Source organism: Rhipicephalus microplus, chromosome 4 (genome assembly GCF_043290135.1).
Source record: "Rhipicephalus microplus isolate Deutch F79 chromosome 4, USDA_Rmic, whole genome shotgun sequence".
NCBI classification, from domain to species: Eukaryota; Metazoa; Arthropoda; class Arachnida; order Ixodida; family Ixodidae; genus Rhipicephalus; species Rhipicephalus microplus.
Window position 1 is genome coordinate 217105199 of NC_134703.1, and position 24985 is coordinate 217130183.

General features: G+C 46.5%; 1 protein-coding gene across 11 annotated transcripts in view; it reads left to right on the forward strand.

Moving 5' to 3' along the window:
* The window catches only part of Fas2 (neural cell adhesion molecule fasciclin 2), a 335700-nt gene that overhangs the window by 148331 nt on the left and 162384 nt on the right, over positions 1 to 24985 (forward strand). For all 11 annotated transcript variants that reach the window (XM_037423629.2, XM_037423630.2, XM_075893992.1 and 8 more), the window contains exon 10: positions 19970 to 20428. In XM_037423629.2, coding sequence (XP_037279526.1) covers positions 19970 to 20428 — 459 coding nt within the window. The remainder of the gene's footprint in view (positions 1 to 19969; positions 20429 to 24985) is intronic.

Genomic DNA, 24985 nt, shown 5'->3' on the forward strand with positions numbered 1-24985 from the left:
GGTCCGATTTATCCACACCCAGCATGCCAGTATTGTAGTCTTGGACAAGCAGAGGCCTCTTGATTGTAATCAAAGTTCATCTGTCACCTGTCTTCTGTCTTTGTGTGGCTGGGACAAACTGGTTGGCTGTATGAATGGTACTCATCAGGTTCACGGAGCGCCGGTCTTTCTATCGCATATATAAAATGTTGCCATCGCGAAGCCACTGAACGTCTCCGCGCTAAGCTCTTTGTTCCCAGGCAACGTTCTTCAGCTCAGTTAGGAAACATCCGCGATCTTTCGTGGTGGTACCACCGGCAAGGGTTTTGCGCTCCAGCGGATGGTCAAAAAGTTTCGCAGAGGTGTAGAAGTTTTCCATGTAAATCCTGTACCCCTGGTCTAGATACTCTGACCACAGGCTGCTGACTACATCAAAAGCTAGGCCATGTGGTCCTGGTCTTTCACGCTTGCCTGTGTATACAGAGAACTGTAGGGTATACCCTGTTTCGGAGTCAGCTAGTACCCAAAGTTTGTAGCCCCACTTAGTCACTTTGTCCCGGATATACTGCCTCACTCCTGATCTGCCTTTGGACTTCACCATACGTTCATCAACAGAGAGGTCCCGCTTTGGTTGAAAAAAGTTTTGCTGATGTCTTATTGATGTGCTCCAAAAGCCACGACACCTTCCCGATCTAGCCAACAATAAGTTCACTTGCGAAGTCGTCCGGGTGCTATACATGTAAAAAGGCTAGTAGAGCTACAAACCGGTTTCAGGGCATAATCTTTGATAGGAGAAGGCCACCGTATATACTCCCCGTGCTCCAGTATAACTGCAATCGCGTTACTTCAATGATTCCCATGTAGATGATGATCTCAATGAAACACCATCTCTAGCGGAGTCACTTTTTCCCATGAGCCGTCACGATGAGCATAGGTGGGCTTGTCAAGTGTGTTCATCCAGGCGTACTTGTTCATAAAAAAATATATCAAAAAAATCCAGTGCTCTTGCAAACTGCCGGGTGCCACTTCGCCGTGTAGCGTCAATATAGACCCCAGGCTGTCGCTTGGGCTCAAACTTCACACCTCTTGGAGCATTGGGCAAAATATCTCCACCGTATGTTGTGGAGACACTAAGGAAACAAAATAAACAACTGTCGTCAGTTATAAAGGCCGTACACTGCATTTATACATTGCGAGCGCTAAAACAAAACTTACATGCGCCCAGTGGATGATGTCCCCGGCTGCTGTGATGAAATGCCACTGTTTGAACTGAAGTCTAATGATTGAACATCATCTCTAGACCCCTCACTGCTGCTGTTGTCAAAATAATCGGACTTTGAAGCGGCCGAAGAGCTCGGCCTTGCCTTTTGGCATCGAGAAGCGCGCGGGGGCGCCGCAGCCATGATTGCCAAACTACGCCGTCACTGCGACTCAAACTTATATTATTCTCAGTGCCTCCTTGCCGTAAAAACAGCAAAACGAAATCGAACCCAAAACTATAGTTATTCAGAGGGCGCCACAAATCCGCAGCCACTGAAAGAAATTTTTGGCGGCGCATTCAAACGTCGATACCATAGGATTGATGCCCTATGGCGCAGTTGCGAAAGAGTTAAGCAGATTTATCACTGAAAATTGTAATGCTACTTTTTTTTGTAAATGTTTACTTCAGGTACCTAATTATCACATAATAATAGCTATTAAGTGTCTTGTTGCAGAAGAGCACTTTCTCACACAACAGTAATTCTGCTTCAGCATATTCAATATTATGTTATCTTAATACTGGCTAAAATCTGATTCCAGATGCGGTGGTTGCTGAGAAAAAGGAACATAAGTAGAAAAAGCTTGGTTTGAGATAATCATGCATAAAGTTGAAAATCTGGAATATTTTAAAAGTACAATGAGCAGCAAGTTATAGGATCTGTTCTATAGGCACCAGCCAGATACTCATTAGCAATATCATTTTTTTTTTTTCCTGCTGAAACGTCTCGCCTGGCGAGCCTCATTGGTCCTCTCTTATGCAGCTGTGTCAGCACAGTACTGTCGCTGCCATTGAAGAGTGCGAAGGCCCTACACTGTGCAGTTGCCTGGCGAAATTTCAATGTAGTTCAGGACATTAAGGGGAGATGCTACTTGAAAAACGATTTGCTTTAATAAGAGTCTGAATTTAACACAAATTGGCATGCTAATAGAGTTTTTTCTCCTCTTTTCGAATATGTCATTTATTTTCATGTAGATTGCTTGGTTTTCTTTCTGCAGGTCAGATACTGCAAAATTATGGCCATTGTTATGCAACAATTCTGACCTATAAAAATTTCAGATAAAGCATGCAGATATAGCTGACTATGATCCTTTGGAACTGTAGAGTGCAAAAAACTATACAAATTTTGTGTGTAAAAAGGTGAAATACAATAATAAAATAGAAAAGTTTACTATGGCTCTAGTTGCCAAGGGCTTTCAATGTTATGTAATTTTTGAAAAACATAATCAAGCAGCACTGACAATCTGAATAGATACTTGCACTCTATGGGCCTTCATCATGCTATGTGCAAAAGTTCATAGAGGTATGACAATTCTAAGTATACGAACTAGCGTGTATAAGAAGCGCAGATCACACAAAACTGCAAAATGAGAAAAACGCATTTGAAAGTTTGAAACCTTTTTTTTTTTATCACAGAGTTGTTAGAAATGCATAATCTTTGGCCATAATGTTCAAGGGAACTTTGAAAAGCACCGCAAGTTACTAGAACTGTCCTGCAGCATAGGCTGTGCCCTCACGGTCTTTGCGAGCACTCTCTTCTAGTTGTGCCCTTTTCACTCCACGACGACGGTGCGCCCTTGCTTCTGCTGTCAGACGCTTGGACATCCGCTTGGTGCGCCTCGCATCGCGGAAATCACTGAAAGTAACTAGATCTCTAGATGGCAGTATGTTGAGCTCTTCCAGGATGTGCTCGAAAGTAGCATGACCCTTGTTGAACCACAGGATTGCCATAGCTGTGGCAGTCTCGACAACCGTTCGGGAGACAAACTTAGTCTTGGGGCAAGGTAGCCAAATTTTGCGGTTCAGGGATTCCGATGCATTCTGGGTTTTCCCTTTGATGCATCGAGCAAGGAGCTTCTCATCCGTTAGCCGCTTATAAATGGGCAACACAGCCAATCCCTGTGCTTTTGTCAGGAGAGGTGTGTGGCGTGGTGCAGGTTCACCAAGTGCTTCAGCGCGTTGATGTTTGCACCACGACTCTGTTCCTGCAGGGCAAAACTTGTGGCTGCCAGCATTGTCAGTAGAGCATGAGTGGAAGTACGAAGCCCATACTCCAGTGTACATATCCCGTACACTCCCCCTGTTGCTTGTTATGGCAATCTGATAGTATGTTTGGAGCTTCTGAATGGCTGGCTCTTTCATTTTCTGCCCTCGTGGTAATGGCACATGCAGCTTCCGTAGCGCGGTGCCAAGTCTCTTGGCCACATGATTAGTGCAGTCTTCTTTTTCTATATTGACAGCACCATAGACTTTTGACTCTGCAACTGCACTATATGCTTTGCTGTCACCGTCACTCAAGAATGTCATGAAATGCAGTGGGGTGTCATAAGTCAATGTTCTCTGCCAAATGCGCATTGCAGCCTCTGTTTCCATTGCATGCGAGGAACAGTCTGCATTTTTTTCACAGACTGGGCCATGGAATGCCTGCCACACTTCCTCGTCTGGGCCCATATCCTTGTGCCTACTGCATGTCAGGCAGTAATTTGATATGACCTCGAAGTCTAAGCACAGGCCAGTACCTAAGGAGATAACTGCGCCAATCCCGTTGTGACTTTTGTGGCCCCTCTTCTGCCAAGTGCGGTCGAACATAACAGCCACATCAGTTTCGCCTGCTACTTCTTTCGTCAACTCTCTGGATCGGCGCAAGTTTTCACTCACAGCTGCCATGGCAGCGGTGTGCACCTTCTTTGCTAAGGAAAAAAATTCTCGGTGGTGCATTGGCTTTGGGAGTCCAATAATGGAGCAAAATCTCGACAATTGCTCATGCCCAATGCCGACAGCGCGTGCAGCCACCACCGCCTTCACATTTACAGCGAAACTATCTCGGGAGCTCCCACTGTCGTACCGTTGGCTTACTCGGCTGCTGCCGTCCGCCGTAACACGCAGTGACGTATAGGAGCACAAAAGAACAGTCGCTGAGCATTCGCTGTTTTCGCAATGAAGTTCGAGGAGCGACGAAAGTCCCTTGCGCTTTTGTGCCGGCTCCCGAACGGCAAGTTTTTGAATACCGCAAGCAGGGCATGCCGCACCTGCCACAAGTGCCGTCAGCAAGAGGGTGTCGCACAAAACTGTCGTTGCACAAACCTCATCGCGCTGTCTTTCGTCTTTTTCGAAGAAGCCGAGCTTCTTTTCCGAAGCACTGACGAAAGAAAGCGCAGCGTCAATCCCTTCATCGCAGCCAATGTCGCTTGCGCACTCGTCGATGCCGCCGTCAGGCCTAGCACACGTAGGCACGTTCTCGTTCGTCGCCGTCGTTCGGGGCGCTTTACGCCGCCTTCCCTTGAACTTGTGCTTTGTTCGAAACTTCTGCGGTCTCACGTTGCACTTTTTCGGGCTTGTCATCGCGGAAATATGCGTAGACGCGTAGAAAAGCAGACCGACCAAATGCTGATGGCCGCCACCAACACAGCTGACAATGACTCGGTAGCCAATGGCGATGCGGCTTAGGGTGCCGCGCGTTTCAGACCGCTCAAACCACGTGATAAAAAGGCCTCGTTTTTTATTTTTTTTGCCCACGTACGAAACCGGCGGTCGTCGGAGCTGTAAGAAAAAGGCCGGACGCAACTTTCCCAACCAATCGCGATGGCGGGCTGCACTGCGACGGGGAGTAGCGCGCAGTCAAAGATGGCCAATATCGGCGCAAATTCACGAAATTTCGAGCCACCGCGATGCCTTCATACACCTTTTTTTGCATTTTGCGGTTCGAATTAAGTTTTGAAATTTTCACAGATGAAAGAAGAAGGTTTGATGATTACAATGCAATAAAAATCAGAAATACGAGAAAGTTCGCTAAAAACGCGATGTTTCGACTCGCATCTCCCCTTAACACTGGCTGTGTTGCCGTCATTAAAAGTGAACTCAGAATCAAGAGTGCATATTTGCAGTGTTTATGCCCGAGGAAAAAGCTTTTTTTTTTTTTTCCAGCGTGCTCCCATACGGCAATCTAACAACTCGTTATGGTTTTTAGTTTTTCCATGAAAGTATCTAGCAAATAATTCTGCATGAGCTAGTTCCAGATAATTTGGCTTAACAGCCTCAATAACAGGTGATGAATGAGGTTTTTATGAACAAATGGTTCACTCTTCAACTGGGCTTTGTTGAATTTACACCAAATGTCTGTGTCCTTTGCGCAAAAATTGTGGCATTGATTGATATCCTTTGATGCCATGTGAAAATATAGGGACCGGACAGCTTTTCCAAGATGTTCTCCAAGGTGGCTCTATTTGTTTTAATGGCCAAAAATTTGGTGATGGTGTTGGTGCTTGCCAATGATAACGCATCAAGACATCCCCGACCACATATAGATTTCCCGACAGAAAGCTTGATGCCTGTGCTTTCTTTCGGTTTCGCAGTTCCGGGCCAATTGGCAGCCTGAAAATCGCAACTTCTTGTGTCACGTGAAACAGCCTTAACTCCATGTTTTCCACCTACACTCGCCCCGTGAAAAATTGAGGTCGGCCAATAGCGTAGACATGATGCGGGTTTCATATTCTTTTTTTAGTGTGCCAAATGCACCCCAGCTTGCAAACTGTAACTTCTCCATATGGCTGTGATGCTTGAACTGCAAGGAATCCTGTGCTACGTAAGAATGGGGGCATGGCAGGCCACCACACAAGTTTTGAAATATGTAATTTTTAGAGAAAAAAAAATTACACTGAGACGAACAAATGATTTATTCTGGTGCGGGAAAGGTTGCAGATTTGAAATAACGCAAAAAGAAGAAAAATAGTTTGTTTTTTCAATATTTTTTTTTACCCTGCTCCTTTTAAGGGAACGAAAGTTGCAGTAACTCTGGGAGGGAGGGAGGGAGGGCCTGGAAACTGTGGCACACACCCGCGCTTGGGGATTGGCCAAGAACCGGGTAGTTCTGACTAAATACTGTTAATTTATTAGCTTACGGGTTTTAAACTATAGAACAAAGGCAAATATTAAATGAGAAATAAGTAATTAAAAATAATTAATGCAGAAAACGAAGCAGATGGTTTCACCAACAACAATAAGTAAATGAATGAATAAAGCAATTTGAAAAAAAAAAAAAGGTAATTTATGAGTAATAATAGGTTCTACAGTCTGAATTTTTTTTAATAAACTCCTGCAAGGCATCGGCACAACGTTGCCGGCTTTACTGCGCTAGTAGCAGCAGACCGAAAGAAGCGGGAGCCACCGCAGCAACAACGGCCATTGATCAACTTCCCGCCATTGGCTTCGAGATTGCAGATGCTTTTGTTTCAACTGCACCCCGTCAGATGGCACCACCTGTCCCGTGTAACCACACGAAAATTTAATTTTCGAACCACTAGCGCCATTCCTCACAGCAACGTCCGGCGGTTCTTTTTCCATGAATCAAACAGAAACATGCAAGCAGCATTTTATTTCATCTCTTGATGCACGGAAGGTTCTTTTAGTGCAGTTAGATCAATTACCAGTGATTAATTGTACGCGGTCCGTCTGATGTCATTGGGATCATTTTGAAAATGTCCTACTGCGGCGCTTGTGTTCTTGTGCATTTACCTTCATTTCTAGGTAAGTGGGACACTGTTGTTGACAATATTGTTGTTTTAGATGTCATACATTGAGCTTTCACTGTGACGTAAATTGTTATTTGACTTTAGTGTCTCTAACGTTTCGTCTTCTGCGATGCAAGGTGCATCTGTCCAAGTGGTCTGACCCTAACGCACCTCTGGTTCGTTTCGAAGTCGAGTCAGCGGAGCAGGACAGTGCGTCTACCTAGATTCAATGTTTTGCAGTCGATTTAAAAAAAATATAGGCAAGACGCGCTCAGGCGAAAAACCTGAACTTGCTGCAATATTCTGCTCTGGCATGAGACCCTACATCTATACGCAGCGGTAAGTAGACAACGCTTTGTTTTAACTGTCAAATATTACATGCAAAGCTCAAATGTCACAGCAAACTTCAGACCTAGTGGCCGTCAAACTCTTTAAACAACAAAGGCGCTGCTTCAGTGCTTTTCGCAGCACACCACTACCCGCCCAGCGCGAAGAACGAAACTGAAGCTGTAAAAAAAGTCTGTAGACAGTTCGCTAGCACTTTCCAAACCGAAGCCTGTACTTCCTGTGATTCCCGTGGAGGTACATGATCGCAGTGCGAGATTCTTCTCTAGGTATTATTGTATGAAACTCTGCCTGCTGCGGGGTCATCATGACAGGCCTACAAGATTTTGAATCGTAGGGTCGAATTGATGACTAGTAGGAAGTGCTGTGCGCGAAATTCCTTTTGCATAGACGTTATTTCTCAGGACATATGACGACAATCCTCGTGTGAAAACTTGCGGAGGACACACAGGACACACAGGGTGTCTTTGCAGATACCTGATGAGCAAAAGCAACTCAACGTCGAATCGCTGATGTTCGTTCATTTCTGATGTGGTGATGGCTCCAAGAAAGGGACAGTCATCTGCATCTTCCACCGGCGCAGATTCAATAGGTGCCCGTGACAGGCAGTCAGCGTCACTGTGCTTGCTGCCAGACTTGTACAAGATTGTTATGTCATACTCTTGACCCCTCAGGCTCCATCTTGCAAGTCGCCCAGACAGGTCTTTGAAGTTTGCTAGCCAGCACAGCAAGTGATGGTCACTCACTGCTCGAAACGGCCTTCCGTATAGGTATGGTTAGAACTTTTCTATTGCCCAAATCACTGCGAGGCGTTGTTATTCTGTTGCCAAATAGTTAGTTTGCGCCTTCGAAAGAGTGCAGCTAGCCTAAGCAATCACTCGCTCTTCTCTATTTCGCCACTCAATGCGGACGGCACAGAGTCCCAAATTATTTGTGTCCGTGTGTATGTCTGTCTCCACTTCATCACCAAAGTGTGCATGTACAGGGTCGTTTTGAATCCACCGTCGTAGTAATGGGATGCAGTATCTTGCTCACTAGTCCAGGCAAAGGGTACATGATCTTTTGTCAGTTGTGTTAGCGGTTCGGCAATCTTGGAAAAGTTTTTGATGAAGCGTCAATAATAGTCAGGCACCAAGCCCTAAAATCGCCTGACAGCCTTTTTGTCCGTGGGTCTTGGGAACTTTCCTACTGTTGCAGTCTTCTCGGGATCAGAGTGGATGCCTTCATAACTAACCACGTGGCCCAGAAAAAAGGAGTTTGCGGAAACCGAAATGGCACTTTTGTGGCTTTATTGTGAGTCCTCCTGAACTAATAACTTGATGAACAGTCCGAAGTCGTTTCACGTGCTCATCGAGGGTGGTCGAAAAGATTACGACATCGTCGAGATAAACAAGACAGGATTGCCAATTTAACTCAAATAGCACAGTGTCCTTCACTCGCTGAAACGTGGCAGGGGCGGAACAGAGGCTGAATGGGAGTACCTTGAACTCGTACAGCCCATCTGAAGTGAGGAAGGCTGTTTTCTCGTGGTCTCTTTTGTCCACCTCTATTTTCCAGTAACTGCTTTTGAGGTCCAAAGAGGAAAAGAATTGCGCGTCCCATAATCTGTCAAAGGTGTCATCGATCCTTGGGAGCCGATAGACATCCTGCTTCGTGACGACATTCAGCTTTTCGTAATCTACAGAAAAACGCAAGGTGGTGTTCTTCTTTACTAACACAAGTGAAGCCCACAGGCTTGTTGATTGAATAACGCCATCTCACAGCATTTCCTCAATTTGGCTTCTGGTGATCTCTCTCTCTTTTGGCGATACTCCATAAGGGTGCTGGCAAATAGGCCTCACCGATTCCTCGACTGTGATGTGGTGTTGGGTGATAGACGTTCGCTGGATTTTCGATCACGCCGAAAAACAAGAGGTGAATTTTCGTACAAGGCTTTCGATTTGCTGCTTCTGGTCCGGTGACAGGGCTGTATCGATGCTGATGGATGCGATGTGCGGTCTACGTTGTCAGGATTGAGTGGTGCCATATCGGAAATCTGTAAATATCACTGTAATTTGTCAGGTGGGCGATGACTGTTTCTTTCACAATAGGCTGCACCTCATTCCCAGAATTAGTCAAAAAGGCATTCATGCACCCGTCATGCAGCCGAACGACACCTCTTGCCACGCAAATTCCTTTTTCTAGTAAGAGCGCAGTGTTACTTTCCGCCATTCCTTCATGGTCACTGAATGCTTTACTTCTTACGGTAGCAGCTATGCTGCATCTTGGCCGCACCGTTAAGGCATTGTCCAGAATTCGGAGAGCGCCGTATTGTTCATCACACTTGAATGTCGCAATGGCGTGCTTTGGGGAGAATGACACGGATGCTTCCTGCCAATATGTAACAGCATCAATCAACTGTAAGAAGTCCATTCCAATTACTGAATCTCTGGAGCATTCCCAGAGGAGAATGAAATGTGTGATGTAGGTTCTGCAGTGATAAATCTGCGACGTATTCTAATCCTACCAGTGAATATGCCAGCTGGTTCGATCAGGTGTCCTGCGGTACGCACTCATGATCCTATCCATGGGGTCAGCACTTTTTTCAGTTTCTTAGCAAGCTCTCTACTCATAACTCGGTTGTCTGCACCTGCGTCCATTAAATTTCACACCTGCCTATCAGCCCTCATAAATGTGACGCAATGTTACTGTTCCACACCTTTGCTCGCGTCCGTCTGGATATCCTGAAATCGGCACTGGAGGTTCTGTTGTGTCGGCAGTGGCCTTACCTCCACAGGTCGCCGATTTCAGTTTTCCTGGAGGAGCGGACTTCGGGAACGTCGCTTTGGGGAACTTGAAGATGGGCACGGGCTTGGCGATTTATACCTGAGGGGTGCTGTTGACTGGGGCTGATGCTGCTGTGAGGCGTGAAGGCTCTGGTGAGACAAGTACTCCTGGATTGTGGAAAGGTGTTCTCCGTTTCGTGGGCAAAGAGCGTTTACGGAGTAACCCCGAAGTTCTGCTCGGCGATATTCGCACATCCTGTACAAGTGGCCAGCTTCACCACAATGACAGCAAAGCGGCATTCGATCGGCAGTGCGCCATATGTGACTCTTCCGGATTCCCCTCTCATGCAAGGGTGGCATGAACAGTGGTTCAGGTAGATGTGTGGGCGCCATGACGATGCTACCTCTAGGTGTTCCCCTTAGCAACTCAGCATACGAGATCGCTGGCAGCATACGAGATCGCCAGTAACGACATTTGAGACTATCCTTTGAGGCTGCTGCTCAAGGACTGCGTGCCTGACTTCTTCGCGGATCAACTCGGCCAATGAGGAAATGGTTGCTGGGTTAGTGTTTAGCCGCTATCTCTAGAGATCTTCTCGAACCACATACCGTGCGAGTTCTCGCAAAACATTGATGCTGTTTCTGAATATTGCGACGCTCACTTCGGTTGTACAGCCTTGCACGCTGTTGGGGGTTTTTATTGCGATGGCAATTATATGGACACTCTCGGCTGGATTTTGCTGTCGTCGCAGACGATGGCGTCACTCACTGTATATGTATACGAATCTATATACGTGAAAACGCAAGAAAGAAAAAAAAATCCAGAAAAAGACTCCGGCGCAGGGAATCGAACGTGGGACCTCCGTGCCATGACTGTGAGGCGTTAGCCACTGAGCCACCAAGGAGCACCTTCTTCAACGTTCAAACGGCGATCTATTTATATCTACCGCTTACCGCGGTTGGCTGGCATCTCGGGGGGGGGGGGGGGGGGGGGGGGGACTGTTTTGTTTTAGCATTATTAGCAAGATGGCGCAATGGGCAGGCGACGACTCCCATCTCTCAGGCGTACTTTGCCCAAGGAGTGGAAAAGAGTGGACGATCTCTCGCGTGCCCTTATCTCCTGGTGGGGAGGGTTATATGTCTTGGCTGGCGTTGGACTTGCACTGGAATGATTTTGTTGTAGTTACGGGGCGCACAAAGGTCACTGCAATCGGTGCACAGCCTCCGTTTGTGAAAACGGTGCGCTTTTCAGACACAGTGAAGTTACAACTGTGACTTTTATTCACGTTCATCTGTACCTGGGAGTACGTTTCAGCGTTATTTGTGCGTGAGAAACATGAGGAACGCTTCAATCTGCTTGCCATTTTGCGCGGGACATTCCAATTTGTTGCTATTGCGTTCATTGCTGCATCTTTGCGGCAAAGCTGTGACTTTTTCTCCACAGTTGTCGCCTCGGTGCGGAATTCGGCGACGGTGCTTGGAGCACTTCGAAACGAACCGGCAAAAAGCTTCTGCTTGACGTCACGAATCAGATGCCAAAGCTTCTTGTCTTCATTCATGCTCGGATTAGCTCGGTGAAACAAGCGGGACATATCTTCAACGTACATTACCACACTTTCATTGTTCCACTGGCTTCTCACTTGCAGAGCAGCCTCGGCTCTTTCCTTTCCGTACACGGGAACACTGCCAGCAGCTCCCGGCAGAAATCGTCTCATTACGGGAAAGCGCGTTCATGGTTACGGAACTATGTCTTCCAGCATGAAATAAACACGGTGCAGCTTCTGGTCTTTAGCCCATTCATTGCAGTCGTCAACGTGCGCGAAATCCGCAAGCCAATCTTCGGCGTCTTCGTACGTGTCGCCGTGGAAAGGCTCGAGGATCCGCGGTCGGTCAAGGATGATGTGTGTCGCAGCAGCTGGGGGTGTCATTTTGGTACTGCCGTGAACAGCTGGTGCTTGCCCAGCAGGATCAGACATAAAAGGAAATTCAGGTGGCTCACTACGGAGACGACGACTGACACTATGGTGGACAGGTGTGAGCTCGTTTGGTTCCAGTTAATGTGGCTCTGGGCTTCCTTTTTCAACTGGATGGTGTTTGGGATCATTGTTGAGCAGCTCCACCGGAATTGTAACGAACGATTCAGGCAGTCCAGAGCAAACTATTAATTGTGTGTATTTATTGTGTGAACACAAGGGAAACTAAGAAGTGTCCTCTTGCTTGCTCAGGTGGCTCGTCTCTTCTTCTTTTTCTCTTCTGGCTCAGTCCTCTATGATCTGATCCCGTGCGCTGAAGGTGCGTGTAGTCGTGGCCGATTTGTGTAGCTACAGCGTGCTATTGTCTCCTAGGAGGGCGCGCGTATTTTGAACACTTTTATGGTATCTGTCAATATGATCATGACAGACGAGGTATAGTGGAACGCTCTAGAAACTAGGGGGGGCCATTTAACACCCACCTATAGATAAGTACACGGGCTTCAAACACTTTTTTCTCGATCAAAATTATGACAGCCACGCCAGTATTGGAAGATGATTTAGACTCCAACCAAAAGTTTTGAAGAAACCCGACGTTTCGGAACCGACTTGGTTCCTTCCTCAGGGGTGACTGCGGAAGCTGCTACGTAGCAGCGTCGTCTTCAAAGCTCACGCGGGGCTAATTACCCCTCTCTCTCTCTCTGTCTCTCTCTCGTTTTGCCGTGGAGCGCAGTCCGTGTGAATACACTGGGGAAAGGGTTCCGAGAGAGAGGTTGATATTATGGGCTGTCCTCTGTATGTGCCACGACTCGAGTCACAACCTTCTCCTCCAGTTCGGCTCGCTTTCAAAAATGGCTGTTGCTTCAAAATTTCTTATGTGATCTAACGTCTCGGCATGTTCGGCGACTGTGCTGCGCTCTTTGTAGAACTTCCGCACATCGTTGGCGTGTTGCTTCAGTCGTTCCGGTAGGTTTTTCGTCTCGCCAATATACGACAAGGGGCACTCTGCGCACTGTCGTCTAACAGCGACAACTATGCAGGATATTCAAAGGCTCCGAGATTGGCCCTTAAAAAAAAAAAAAAAAAAACATCTTGGAAGTTACGTTGGACGGAGAGCAGGCAGCCACCGAGAGAGAGAAATTGGGAGGGGGGGGCTAAGAGTAAGTGGCGCTATTTTCTGCACTCTGGCCTCTGTGCCAGTTTCTCTGCTTTTCTCTCCGCTCCCTGTCCACGCCGCCTCGTAACTCGACAGCCGCCCTATCAAATGACTAGCCAAGCCGCCGGCGTGGTGGCGTGTAGTTGGAATTATCCGCAGCGGAACCTACTCGCGTTCGAATTATTGAGCTTTTTTATTCATAGGCTTTTATGGAGCTTGGCCGGACCATAACTTGCAGTTCAAATTATTCATAAATTTGAATTATTGAAGTTCGAATTAACGAGCTTTCACTGTACTACAGTCCAACTCCGCTACAACGAATGCAGCTTCAACAAAGTTTTCACTACGACTAAAAATTCACGGTTCTCCATCGGCAGTCCATAGGAGTCAATTCATATAAATTGTCACCACAATGAACACTTTTTCTTCTGCCGTCCCACTTCAATGAAATTTCACGATGCAATTCCAGGCTCAGATATTTATTGTTATATATTAAACTCAGTCTTTAACATTTTGGTGCATTTTCGAAACTTGAGAATACGTCGATGAAGTTTGAAAGACTCGTTGGCACCAGCAGAAACCGCTGCTGTTCAGCTAGCATGGGTGCCGCCTTTGCACGATAGCGATAGCAATGAGACTGCCCTGCTTTTGCCACTGGCTTGCTTTTGAGCCGCAGATGATCTGAAGGTGAAGCTCAGTCGCTCAGTTCATGGTTTACTTTCACGCAGCTAGCTGTGTGGAACGATGCGTTTTTTTATGCCAATGCGTATCATTTCGTTCGCGCTTCGCCATTGTGGTAACTAATCGGAGCAGCTGTCCGTCCGCATTATCAACAAAATCAGCTAGCCGCGAGTAGTGGATGATAAGAGTGGCATAGAATAAGGCAAAATTCTCCTCTCCACGATACCCTGATTCATCTTTGCGTTGTCAGGTACACTTTGGCGGCGGACAGCTGATGGTGGTAATGTGTGAATGCAACTGTTTGGTTCGTTCATGAAAGCGGTTGTAGGCTTGTTTCAGCGTGCTTTCCACCATGGCCTCGCGATGCATGGGTGAGAATCTCATCATAACGCTGCTGAGAAAGAATAGGAAGCAGAGGACACTATTTTAATTTTGAGAATAAATGTTCCTTGTTTTGCTAGCTCAGATCAGCTATAGTTTTTTTTAATTTCGCTACAACAAAATTTTTGCTTCAACGAAATTTCTTAGCGCCCTGTCAGTTTCGTTGTAGTGGGGTTCGGCTGTAAGAAGTGGCCACACGTGATGAACCAGCGATGAAACAAGTGCATAGGATGCTTGACGTCTGAGCGATACATAGAATAACGAATGGAATTTTCGTCATGCTTGTCTCGATCGGATCTTAATCATCAGGTCAAGCGCGGACAATCTCCAAAAGGCCAAACTTGCCTGACAATTTGTAGTGAATATTCTTACCACTGAGCTCTATACTGGCTTAAGGACAGCAAAAGGGGGCCTAATAAAATATTATCCACCTAAAGCCAACAACTGAGGAAACATCGGTTGAAGAGGGACAAAAGCGGCCCAACATGATCTGGTGAAAGCCATTGGCTTAGCTGATCTTGGTGGGACGGTAGCATACCAGGCCTAATATTTCCAGTGAAAATCCAGTATTGGATCTAGGGCAGCAAAACCAGCCCAGTATTGCCGGCCAAAGTGATCGGCTCAGCCAATACTGGCTCACTGCCAGCAACATTGGGCTGAGATTTGGCCTCGCATAGCTGCAGCGAAACCAATATCGACGCTGTGTCGCATGCTTCATAAGTACTGTACTTTTTCAATTGCTTGTTTTTAAACTAAGCAAGTTTTGTGTTCTTGAAGGAAGCACAAAACTGAGGCAGGCGCCATTGTGAGTGACAGTAAACTAAGCAAGTTTTGTGTTCTTGAAGGAAGCGCACAACTAAGGCAAGCGCCATTGTGAGTGACAGTTCATCAGAACTCACAGCCAGCAACATTGGGCTAAGATTTGGCCTCGCATAGCTGCAGCGAAACCAATATCGACGCTGTGTCGCATGCTTCATAAGTACTGTACTGTTTCAATTTCTTGTTTTTAAACTAAGCAAGTTTTGCGTTCTTGAAGGAAGCACAAAACTGAGGCAGGCGCCATTGTGAGTGACAGTAAACTAAGCAAGTTTTGTGTTCTTGAAGGAAGCGCACAACTAAGGCAAGCGCCATTGTGAGTGACAGTTCATCAGAACTCACAGCCAGCAACATTGGGCTGAGATTTGGCCTCGCATAGCTGCAGCGAAACCAATATCGACGCTGTGTCGCATGCTTCATAAGTACTGTACTGTTTCAATTTCTTGTTTTTAAACTAAGCAAGTTTTGTGTTCTTGAAGGAAGCACAAAACTGAGGCAGGCGCCATTGTGAGTGACAGTAAACTAAGCAAGTTTTGTGTTCTTGAAGGAAGCGCACAACTAAGGCAAGCGCCATTGTGAGTGACAGTTCATCAGAATGGCGACGGATTGCGCAAGTGTCGTGTGTAGTGTCCTGTGCAATAATGAGCCGCACAGCTGGCAACGTAGTGCTTCCGGGATTCGTTTGGGTGTCGCTGTCAGTTCACTTTCAGTTTTATTCAGCAGTGAAGGTGCAGACGCTGACACGTAAATATGTTGCCTTGTCCAGTGTCATTAAATAGTTCCTTTGTTTTATTGCAAGGGTTCATGTACCATGCCCAAGTCTCGCATCACAATGTTTCATTGTAACGTTATAGTGCCAGCAATACTAGTTCCAAAAGTGAAACACTGGTTTGTTCTCATCATTATCATCAGTTTTCCTGTGAGGCGTCAGTGCAGTGCAGCAGTAGTCGCAGCTTTTGGCTTTCTGGTAGCCATTTACATTTTTTGCACTCACATGTGTGTTGGTGCTGGTCGTGTGGCATGGTAGTTGTTCATGTCTTCCCACTGTGCCTCATGGTGCCACAGAGGCAATGCCACTGAGGTGCTTACAACACTGTGCAAAAAAGTTACTCATACGCTGACAATAGCAAGCCAACGATACTACCGAACAAGGTGGAACTTCTGACAGTACGCCGGAGGATATGATTTCGAATGCAATGGAATAAATATTGAAACTCTGCATCTTAGAACAATGTAATTTACAAGTATTATTTTGTCGATCGAAAAGAAGAAAAGTGAAAATGAACATTAAAAAGAGAAAATTAAGTTTAAAAAGAGTTCACTGTTGGGTGAATTGGTGTTTTGACATAGCAATCATCGCTCGTTGCACAACTAGACAGGACGCATGAGAGTGCGCCTGTGCTCGTCTGTTCCTTCTTGTGTGTGTCCTGTCTAGTTGCACGACTCATGATGGTTTCTAAGGAAAGCAAAAACAAGCACAATGCGCCCTTGTAAAAAGTAAAATTTGTTCTGCTGGCAACTTGCTGGCTTCAAGGTCACTGAATATGCTTTGATCACATGCCATTTCGGGGACCATTATCTTGAACAGTTCTGTTACAGGGAGCTGCTTGATAACGTCTGTAGGCTTGTTGTCAAGACGATATTTTTTCATTTTTGGCCAATGGAAGCTTTTGTGGTTGACATGCACCATTCACAGGCTCAGGTGTGCAAATTAGACACCACGTAGCAGTCAATACTGCATGTTACGTCATCTGTATCACTATGCGACTGCTAGTAGCAGTTTTGGGGTCATTCAGTGGACAACGTGCTGCGGCCAAGCCTATGGGTTGCCATGCAAAAGGAATTGTTGCCTTGCTGGCTATGTTTTGTCCTACATCATAACGTGATAGCATCACTCAGCCTTGTTTGGAGTAGCGCGTGTATATTAACTCTAAAGGAAAAGCAACTTATTGCACTCATATTGAAACTTGCAACAATCGCATGTGCATTGAGATTACTCCCCTGATGGAGCGATACAAAAGTTGTCTGCTCCTGAGAACCTCATTACATTTGACAGTAGTGTTCCGTTTTAATCCGCTGCAGGCGAGTGTGCTCAGGTTTGGGTGCACGTTAAAGAACTCCAGGTGGTCGAAATTTTTGAAGCCCTCTTTCCACTATGGCGTCTCTCATAATTATACGGTGGCTTTGGTATGTTAAACCCCACATGTCAATCAATCAACCAGTTTTAATGTGTTAACCTAAGCTAGCTACCTATTACTTGATGTGTGCGCCGGCATGTGTTAGTGTAGTTTTTCTATGCAGCTGGCCTGAATTATAAATTAAAGCTTGGTGCTCTTTGTGCATGTTCTTTAGTGAGCATGAACTACCATTAGTGTATAGCTAAAAGAGCTCGCCAGAGGATAACTCGACAAATTCACAGCTCAGAAAAAAGTCAGAGCGAGGGCTGTGATGTTGTGGTGCTTGGAAAACGCAACAATGAACATGTGTGTCAACATAGTTTATGGCTCGGTGCTTCAGCACAGAGAGCCATAAAAAATCAGCAAATGCCTTGGGAATCGATGTTATGCGAAGCTTGTGGAAGGAGGCTGTTGATATGGCGGTGCCACCTAGTAAACCCATCTGCAAACTTTCCTTTGTGCACATGGTGAAATGCATCAACAGCCATTGTATCTTTCCTTCAGGTATTCAAAATTAGCACAAAACAGTGTTTGCATTTTTTTAATAGATGGAAATACATCTTTTATTGATATCAGAGGTACTGTGAACGTTGTATAACACTAATTTTAGCACTGTCTATATGGCTGCTCAGCGTCGCATATGGCTGCTCAGCGTCGCTTTGGTGTATCGGGAAAAAAAGCGTGCGCTATTGGAGGGCGCAGAAAGAGAAGCTGCAGATGTGCAATCTTCGAGAAATGTCGTTTCGTAGACGAAGTGCCATTCATCCACAGCTGGAGGATAAGCTAGCGCACTTTGTGCGGGAAGTTCGTGCAGGCTCGCTGCCAGTGACCGTGGATACCATTCGTAAGAAAGCCGTGAAACTCGCTCGAGAAGCTAGGCTCAAGAGAGAAGAGTTTCGTGCACCAAGCTATTGGGTGCGTCGATTTATGCGATGCAAAGGATTTTCTCTTCGGCGGCGCACATCCATCCGTCAGATGTTGCCCGAGGAGTTCGAGGACAAGCTTATAACTTTCAGTGCTTCGTGAATCGGCTTCCGGAGCAGAACGACTACATGATGGAGTAGATTGGCAACGCCGATGAGACCCCCGTGTGGTTTGACATGTCTTCGTCGACCACAATCACGCAGCGCGGCGCCAAGGATGTGAAGCTGTTGTCCACTGGCAACGAGCACTCGCGCTTCACCGTCATGCTGGCATGCACGGCAGATGGTAGAAAGCTTCCGTCCTTCCTCATTTTCAAATGCAAGACAATGTTGAAGGAAGTGTTCCCGTCCGGTGTTGTCTTTCGCGTCAACAAAAAGAGATACATGAACGAGGTCATGATGCTCGAATGGATAAGAGTAGTGTGGAACCGCCGGGCAAGTGCACTGCTGCGTCTTCGCAGCATGCTGGTATTGGATGCGTTTCGTGGTCACTTAACCGACGCTGTGAAACGCGCACTCGGCGACGGGAAATGGACCTCGCCGTGATACCAGGTGGTATGACGTCCACCCTCCAGCCGCTCGACGGTGCGCTGAAAAAGCCGTTCAAGGACCGAGTACGTCTGGAGTACCAAGAGTGAATGTCCGGCGACACCCCAGACACCGACGGGCCGCCTACAGAGGCCTCCGCTTGTGACTGTTTGTGGCTGGGTGCTTTCCGCCTGGCGTTCCTTGCCAGATTCTATGGTGGAAAAGGCTTTCAAGAAATGCTGCTTCAGGAACTCGCTGTATAACACGGAGGGCGACGCACTGTGGGAGGCGGCCAGCGACAAACTCTCATCTTCGGAGGACAGTAGTGCTTCGTCGGACCAATAGGATCCAGTTGTGATGTTGGCTCAGGGGAGCTCTGGGGATCGGGGTGTGGTGCGCCCAATTCGCGAATAAATGTGGTTCGGCAGTTTTGGGTTGGTTTCCTTTTTTTTCTTTTTCGGTAACCTGAACTTGGGGGGTCGACCTATATTCCCACTCAACCTATAGTTCAGATTATACGGTATTCTGCATGTGTGCCTTTTACTAGAAAAGGCATGCATAAGTAATTTTAAGGACCGTAGCGTTCATCGCGCTGCGCTAACCATGCAACGGTTGCACGAAAAGGCGAGTGTTTCCAACGCTTTGCTAAGATGAGACCCTACCCGTCGCCTTGCGTTCTACACCTTATCACCTCTGAGACAGGCGCGCACACCCGTCTCAAAGCCACCCGCTTCGTTAACCAAAAAAACTGCCAGATGACGCTCATGTCTCACGTGTGACGTGACGATGCACTCGTTTCCTTCCGCTGCACGCTCGAGGCACTCTAACGCAGCGCCTCCAGAATAGGATTCACCGATTTTCTTGTGCAGAACATCAAATAAATGTTTTATTCACTCTCTCCACATGCAAGACTATCGTCTTTCGACGACATTTGCAAATTAACATGCAGATACGGGGCCATTTTTTGTGTGTGTGTGTGTGTTTTTTTAGTTCTTGTTGAGCCCAAGGTGAAGCCAATTCCAAGAATAATGGTTCAGTAGAGTGACTTGTTGGATGAGTTGGTTCATTCTTACGGTAGACTTAATGCAAATACCAAGAAGAGAGGAGGACAAGTGCTCATCCTTCGGTCACCGTGGTATTGGCACTAAGTCTACCTTAAGAATAATGGTGGTGGTCAGCGTTAGCGTGTCGAAAATTCAAGTTTAGGTTCAGTTGGGCACCTCATATGGACTGTTCTAAGGGACGGATTATAGTGCTTTATGTGAATGTCATTTTCTCCACAGCTTTTGCCCTACTTCTGCCAAAGTGCTTGTGCCGAGACCTTTGACCCCTTACATTTTTTAATGTGGAGCAAACCTGTGGGTTGGATGTGCCATATCTGCAGTCGAGACTTTCAGTGAGGGTTGAAAGTTGAGTAACTCTTGTACGAGTGTTCTTTCTTCTTCTGTCTGTATCTAATTATTCTACAATTGGTGGTCTGCAGTCTCGCCGCAGGTGTTTGCCCGCGAGAACCCTGTGAAGACGTGGGGCCAGCGTCCGACTGTTCTGGAGTGCGTAGCGGAGGCCATCCCTAACGCCACCCTGGCCTGGTTCTACCGGAAACAGCCACTGCAGGAGCGCACGGGGCAGTACTTTAAGGTCGAGGGCAGCCGGGGAAGCAGCAAGCTGACCGTGGCGCCCACGTTTCCCGACCGCTTCGGCACGTATGTCTGCGAAGCACAGAACTTCTTGGGCAAGGGCTCGGTTGACATCCGGCTGGAAGAGGCACGCCTCCCCGGGGCTCTGCCCACTCCACGGGTCGAGTCGCTCACGCCGACCACCGTCACGTTTGCCTTTGTCCACGCTGCCGATGACGGAGGCATGCCCACCACCAAGATCATCATCAAATACTGGAAAGATGGCGATCCCGAAGAGCGGGCCAAGGTCCAGGAGTGGAGTGACAGTACGTATCAAAGTTGTATTCTGGCCGACCGTCTAACGTTACCTGCAAGAATGTAGAGGAAGCATGCACAAAACTCAAACTATGCTCACAAGCAAGCCTAGATTTACAGGGTGCCTTTATTTTAGAACACATATCTTCTGTAAAAGCGTTCAGACTGTTCTCTACACAAATTTTCTCACACCTAAAGTAACCCTGAAATGAGCAGTTAACTAAAACTCCTTAGTTAACTTTTTAATTGCATTAATAATTTTAAGACATGACCATTTATGGCATATAAATTTTTTAAATAAATATGAAACAGCATGTATGTTTTAGATGATAATCGTCGGTATTGAGGACACAGAAAATAGGCCATCTGAATTACATCAGACCAGCAAACTCGTGTTGCAAACTTTGGAAAAAGGCGCATCGCAGCAGAATGTTATCAGAAAAAAACACCGTCACCCCAAATGGTGCCTCATTGGACTGGAGGGTGGTGCCTATTCGTTTTTGTGTTAGGAATTTTTTTTCGGAAAGAAAAGATTGTAGAAAAATTCAGCACGTCGAAAAAAGAAACGACGTTAGGAATTTTTTTTTTGGAAAGAAAAGATTGTACAAAAATTCAGCACGTCGAAGAAAGAAACGACGGACACCTGTGTAAGCTTGCAACTGGTTTATTCACGTCTAGGTGAATAAATGTACAATAAAAGCTCGTTAATTCGACACCCGTTAATTCGGAAATTCAGATAATTCGGACGGCTCTATTGGTCCCGGCCAAAGTGCATGTTAATCAATGGGACCAAACCTTCATTATTTCGTCGGAATTCGGCTCCGCACCGCTTAATTCGGACAAATGCTGACGGCTGCTGCTACACAAAAGTGTGATAAAGCAGCACTGGCACCACTGGAGTGAAACCAAAACCTGAGTGACATCGCCATCATCATCAACTAGTGGGGGCAATCGCAGCGTCACCGAACGTCGGCGTCTTCTTTCTTCTCCACTCAGCGCCTCCGACGCCATTTTCCCTTGTGTTGTCGTGTCGGAACCATCTCTTCTTGCTGAGTTCTCTTTTTCTTCCATTGTGACCGTATTTGCATGCCACCACCATCGTGCGCTACAGTGATGGCAACGCCGAAAAAGCGGCAGAACTACGACACGAAGAACTTGGCGACTAAAGTGAAAATTTTGGAAGCACTGAAGAACGGCGAATCGCGACAGCAGGTTATGACCAAGTACAACGTGAAGCGGAGCATGTTGGGAACGTACGTGAAAAATGAACAACAGATTCGACAAGCCTTTGAAAGCGAGAAGTTTCATGCCTCTAGAAAGCGGTTGCGAACCGCAGCTCATCCCCAGCTCAAAGAAGCTTTGCTCCGGTGGATTACTGACTGTCGCAACGCGCATCTGCCTTTGAGCGGACCTCTCATCATGGCGCAAGGTGAGAAGGACGCTGCAATGATGAACATTGAATCGTTCAAAGCGTCAGAAGGGTGGTTTGCGAGGTTTCGAGAGAGACACGAACTTGTCTTCAGGAGTGTGTGCGGCGAAAAGGCCAGTGTTGACGAAAGCGTGACCACCGAGTGGAGAAATGTGAAGCTGCTGGAGCACATCGCCGCATATGAACCACGTGACGTGTTCAATGCAGATGAAACTGCTCTATTTTTCAGAGCTCTGTCCGACAAGACGGTGACTTTCAAAGGGGACGCGTGCATTGGTGGCAAGAAGTGCAAGCAAAGGATAACTGTGCTTCTTGCTGCCAATATGACTGGCACGGAGCGCTTGCCACTACTTGTCGTCGGGAAGGCGCCTAAGCCACGTTGTTTTAAGAACGTCAAAAGCCTTCGTGTCAAGTACACAGCGAACAGGAAGGCATGGATGACATCGGACATTTTTCGCGGCTGGCTGCAGCAGTTGGACCGGCACTTCATGTCGAAGGACCGCAAGATAATTATGGTTGTTGACAACTGCAGTGCTCATAACTGTACAGTCGAACTGAAGAGCATCAAAGTAGTTTTTTTGCCGCCCAACACTACGTCTGCTCTTCAGCCGATGGACCAGGGTATCATTCACTACGTGAAGTCGAAGTACCGCAAGTACCTGCTAGAGCGAATGATCCTATGCTCAGAAGCTGGAAAGTTCTATTAAGTGGACTTACTCGGCGCAGTGCACATCATCGCCCACGTGTGGAAAAACACTCTGCCGCAAGTCATCGCCAACTGTTTTCGGCACAGCGGTTTTGTGAGGCCCGAGCATGCAGCAGTAGCTGACGATGGCATCGAGGAGGTGTCAGCCGAGTCCACCAACGATGACTGCACGACTTTTGGTGCTGTCCTTCCCACAGATGTGATCTTTCAGGACTACATCGCGATTGATCATGGTGTCGCCAGGAGTGGTCTCCTGACCGATCAAGAGATTATTAATGATGTCACGGGCGCCCATGAAGACCACGATTCTGACGAAGAATCATGCGAGAAGATACAGCCGCGACCTCATCGCACCTCACGGGAAGTCTCGAAGGCGCTGTTAATATTAGAGGACGCTTGCCTGAACACTCCCGACAGCTTGCGTGCTGTTGGCCATTTGGAACAGTTAAGAAAAATTGTGATGTCAGCCGGAATCTGCGCGAAAATGCAGACGACAATTACAAAATACTTCAACAAATAAAGGTATGCTTCTGCAGCTTGATTTTAAATGTTGTTTTCCCTGTTCATTCGTTAATTCGGCATTCGGTTAATTCAGACAGTTTTTCCAGTTCCGTGAAATCCGAATTAACAAGCTTTTACTGTATAGGATTGAGAGAGGGCATAATGTGAGAAAGGATGGACCCCCACACCAAGCTACATAAAGATGACAAGCCGGTGTTTCATTGTAATGCATGCAAAAACACACATTCACCTCTATGAATGGCAATTGTGAAGGTGCTCATACAATCACTCCCATTTTTGGGTGACTCCACGAGACGTGCATGTCTGTACGATGTTTTTGTTTTGTCTGTTCTTCTTATATGCTTTGTGGATATATTTGAGGTGCACAGAACTGAAAATTTAATTTCCCAAAACAAATCCCAGCGCGCCATAAATAAGTTTGAAGGTGGCGGCGCGCTATTCCTTGCTGCAACATTTCCCAATTTCACCAGCCAATTAAATGCGCGCTGTAAACGTTGTGTTAAATTTTTTTTTTAATACGCATCACAGTTAATTACATCCATGCTTTTCTAAAGCTGTCTGCAGAACCAAAAAAATTCTGAAAAATTGCAACCTTGGTTGGAATGAAAAAGCTTGGTTTCTTTGATGTGCCTTGGCACATTCCTTATTTCAATCAAAAATTTCAAAAGTGTTAACTTAGAGCAATATATTTTCCACACTTCTTCAAAAAATTGTTTCCCTAGATGCAGCACATAAAAAAAAACATAGTTTAAGATGCGAGTTTTTTCAAAAAGGTCATTTTCAAAAAAGAAATTGGAAAAAAATCCTTGGTCCCAATTTCAATCAAAATTTTTATCGAAGTCCGCTCATGTCACTCAACGCGTGGTATCAGTATTATATATCCTCATTTTCTTTATACAGTGGCCCAAAGTGGCCCTTTCTGAGGGCGTTGGCCCTTACTGGTTGTCTCTGAGCCTGCATTTTACTAAAACCTCCAACTTTTTCAGCAGCAGAACTTTATTATGATAGCTTTAGTTGAACAAAAGATTATGTCAATGTTTTATTGGATCCAAGGCATGTGAGACTGGAGGACCCCCTAGAGGAATTGTGCGTGCCTGCACCGTGAACCTAGGCCAACATTATTTTGTTGTCAAGACCATGCAAAGCACTGCGAGAGGATGTTTTCAATGACCTTGCGAAAACCAGCCAGGCACACACAGTACAGCTTATGGAATTGGTGCCAAAGAAGCCTTATCCGTAATTGCCGTCTTCCATAATGAGCTGGTGTGCCATTATAGAGGTGCTTTCTCACTGCCTGTTTCCCTTGCAAGCGTGCTGTAGATACAGGGACCTTCAATCATGTAGTGCAATGCACACCGTATATAAACAAGCTTTTGGAGACTCGGGGATCTACCGAGCCATCCAATCTGTTTCCCGTTATCACCTCTTCTGCGTCACTCTCATAACTTCTTCCTGTATTATCTCGACCCTAGCATTTTCGCTGTTTGAAAACGTGGAGGTGACGTTTTACGTCGCAAAACTACCACATAATTATGCGAGACGCTGTGGTGGGAGGCTCTGCAAATTTTGACCACCTCTTATTCATTAACGTGAACCTAAATCCCTCCCCTCTACCTCTTTGCCACCATCGAAATGCGATCTTCACGGCTGGGATAGAGAATTGCGCAGCGGCACCGACGGCGCCAGATGGATTTTGTCCTGCGACACACAGGGTGGGCCACACGTTATCAGAGTAAAAATTTTAGGCGGGCTTCTTTTTGAAACGTGAAACCGCGAGGCCTTCTTGAGTCATGGCAGCGCCATAAGAGAAGCGACAGAATGAGTGTGGCGCTGTTCAGTACAAACATCTAGACTGTGTATAGCTGTTCACTATACGTGATGTGTGGGGCTCATAGCTCAGACTGAGTATTC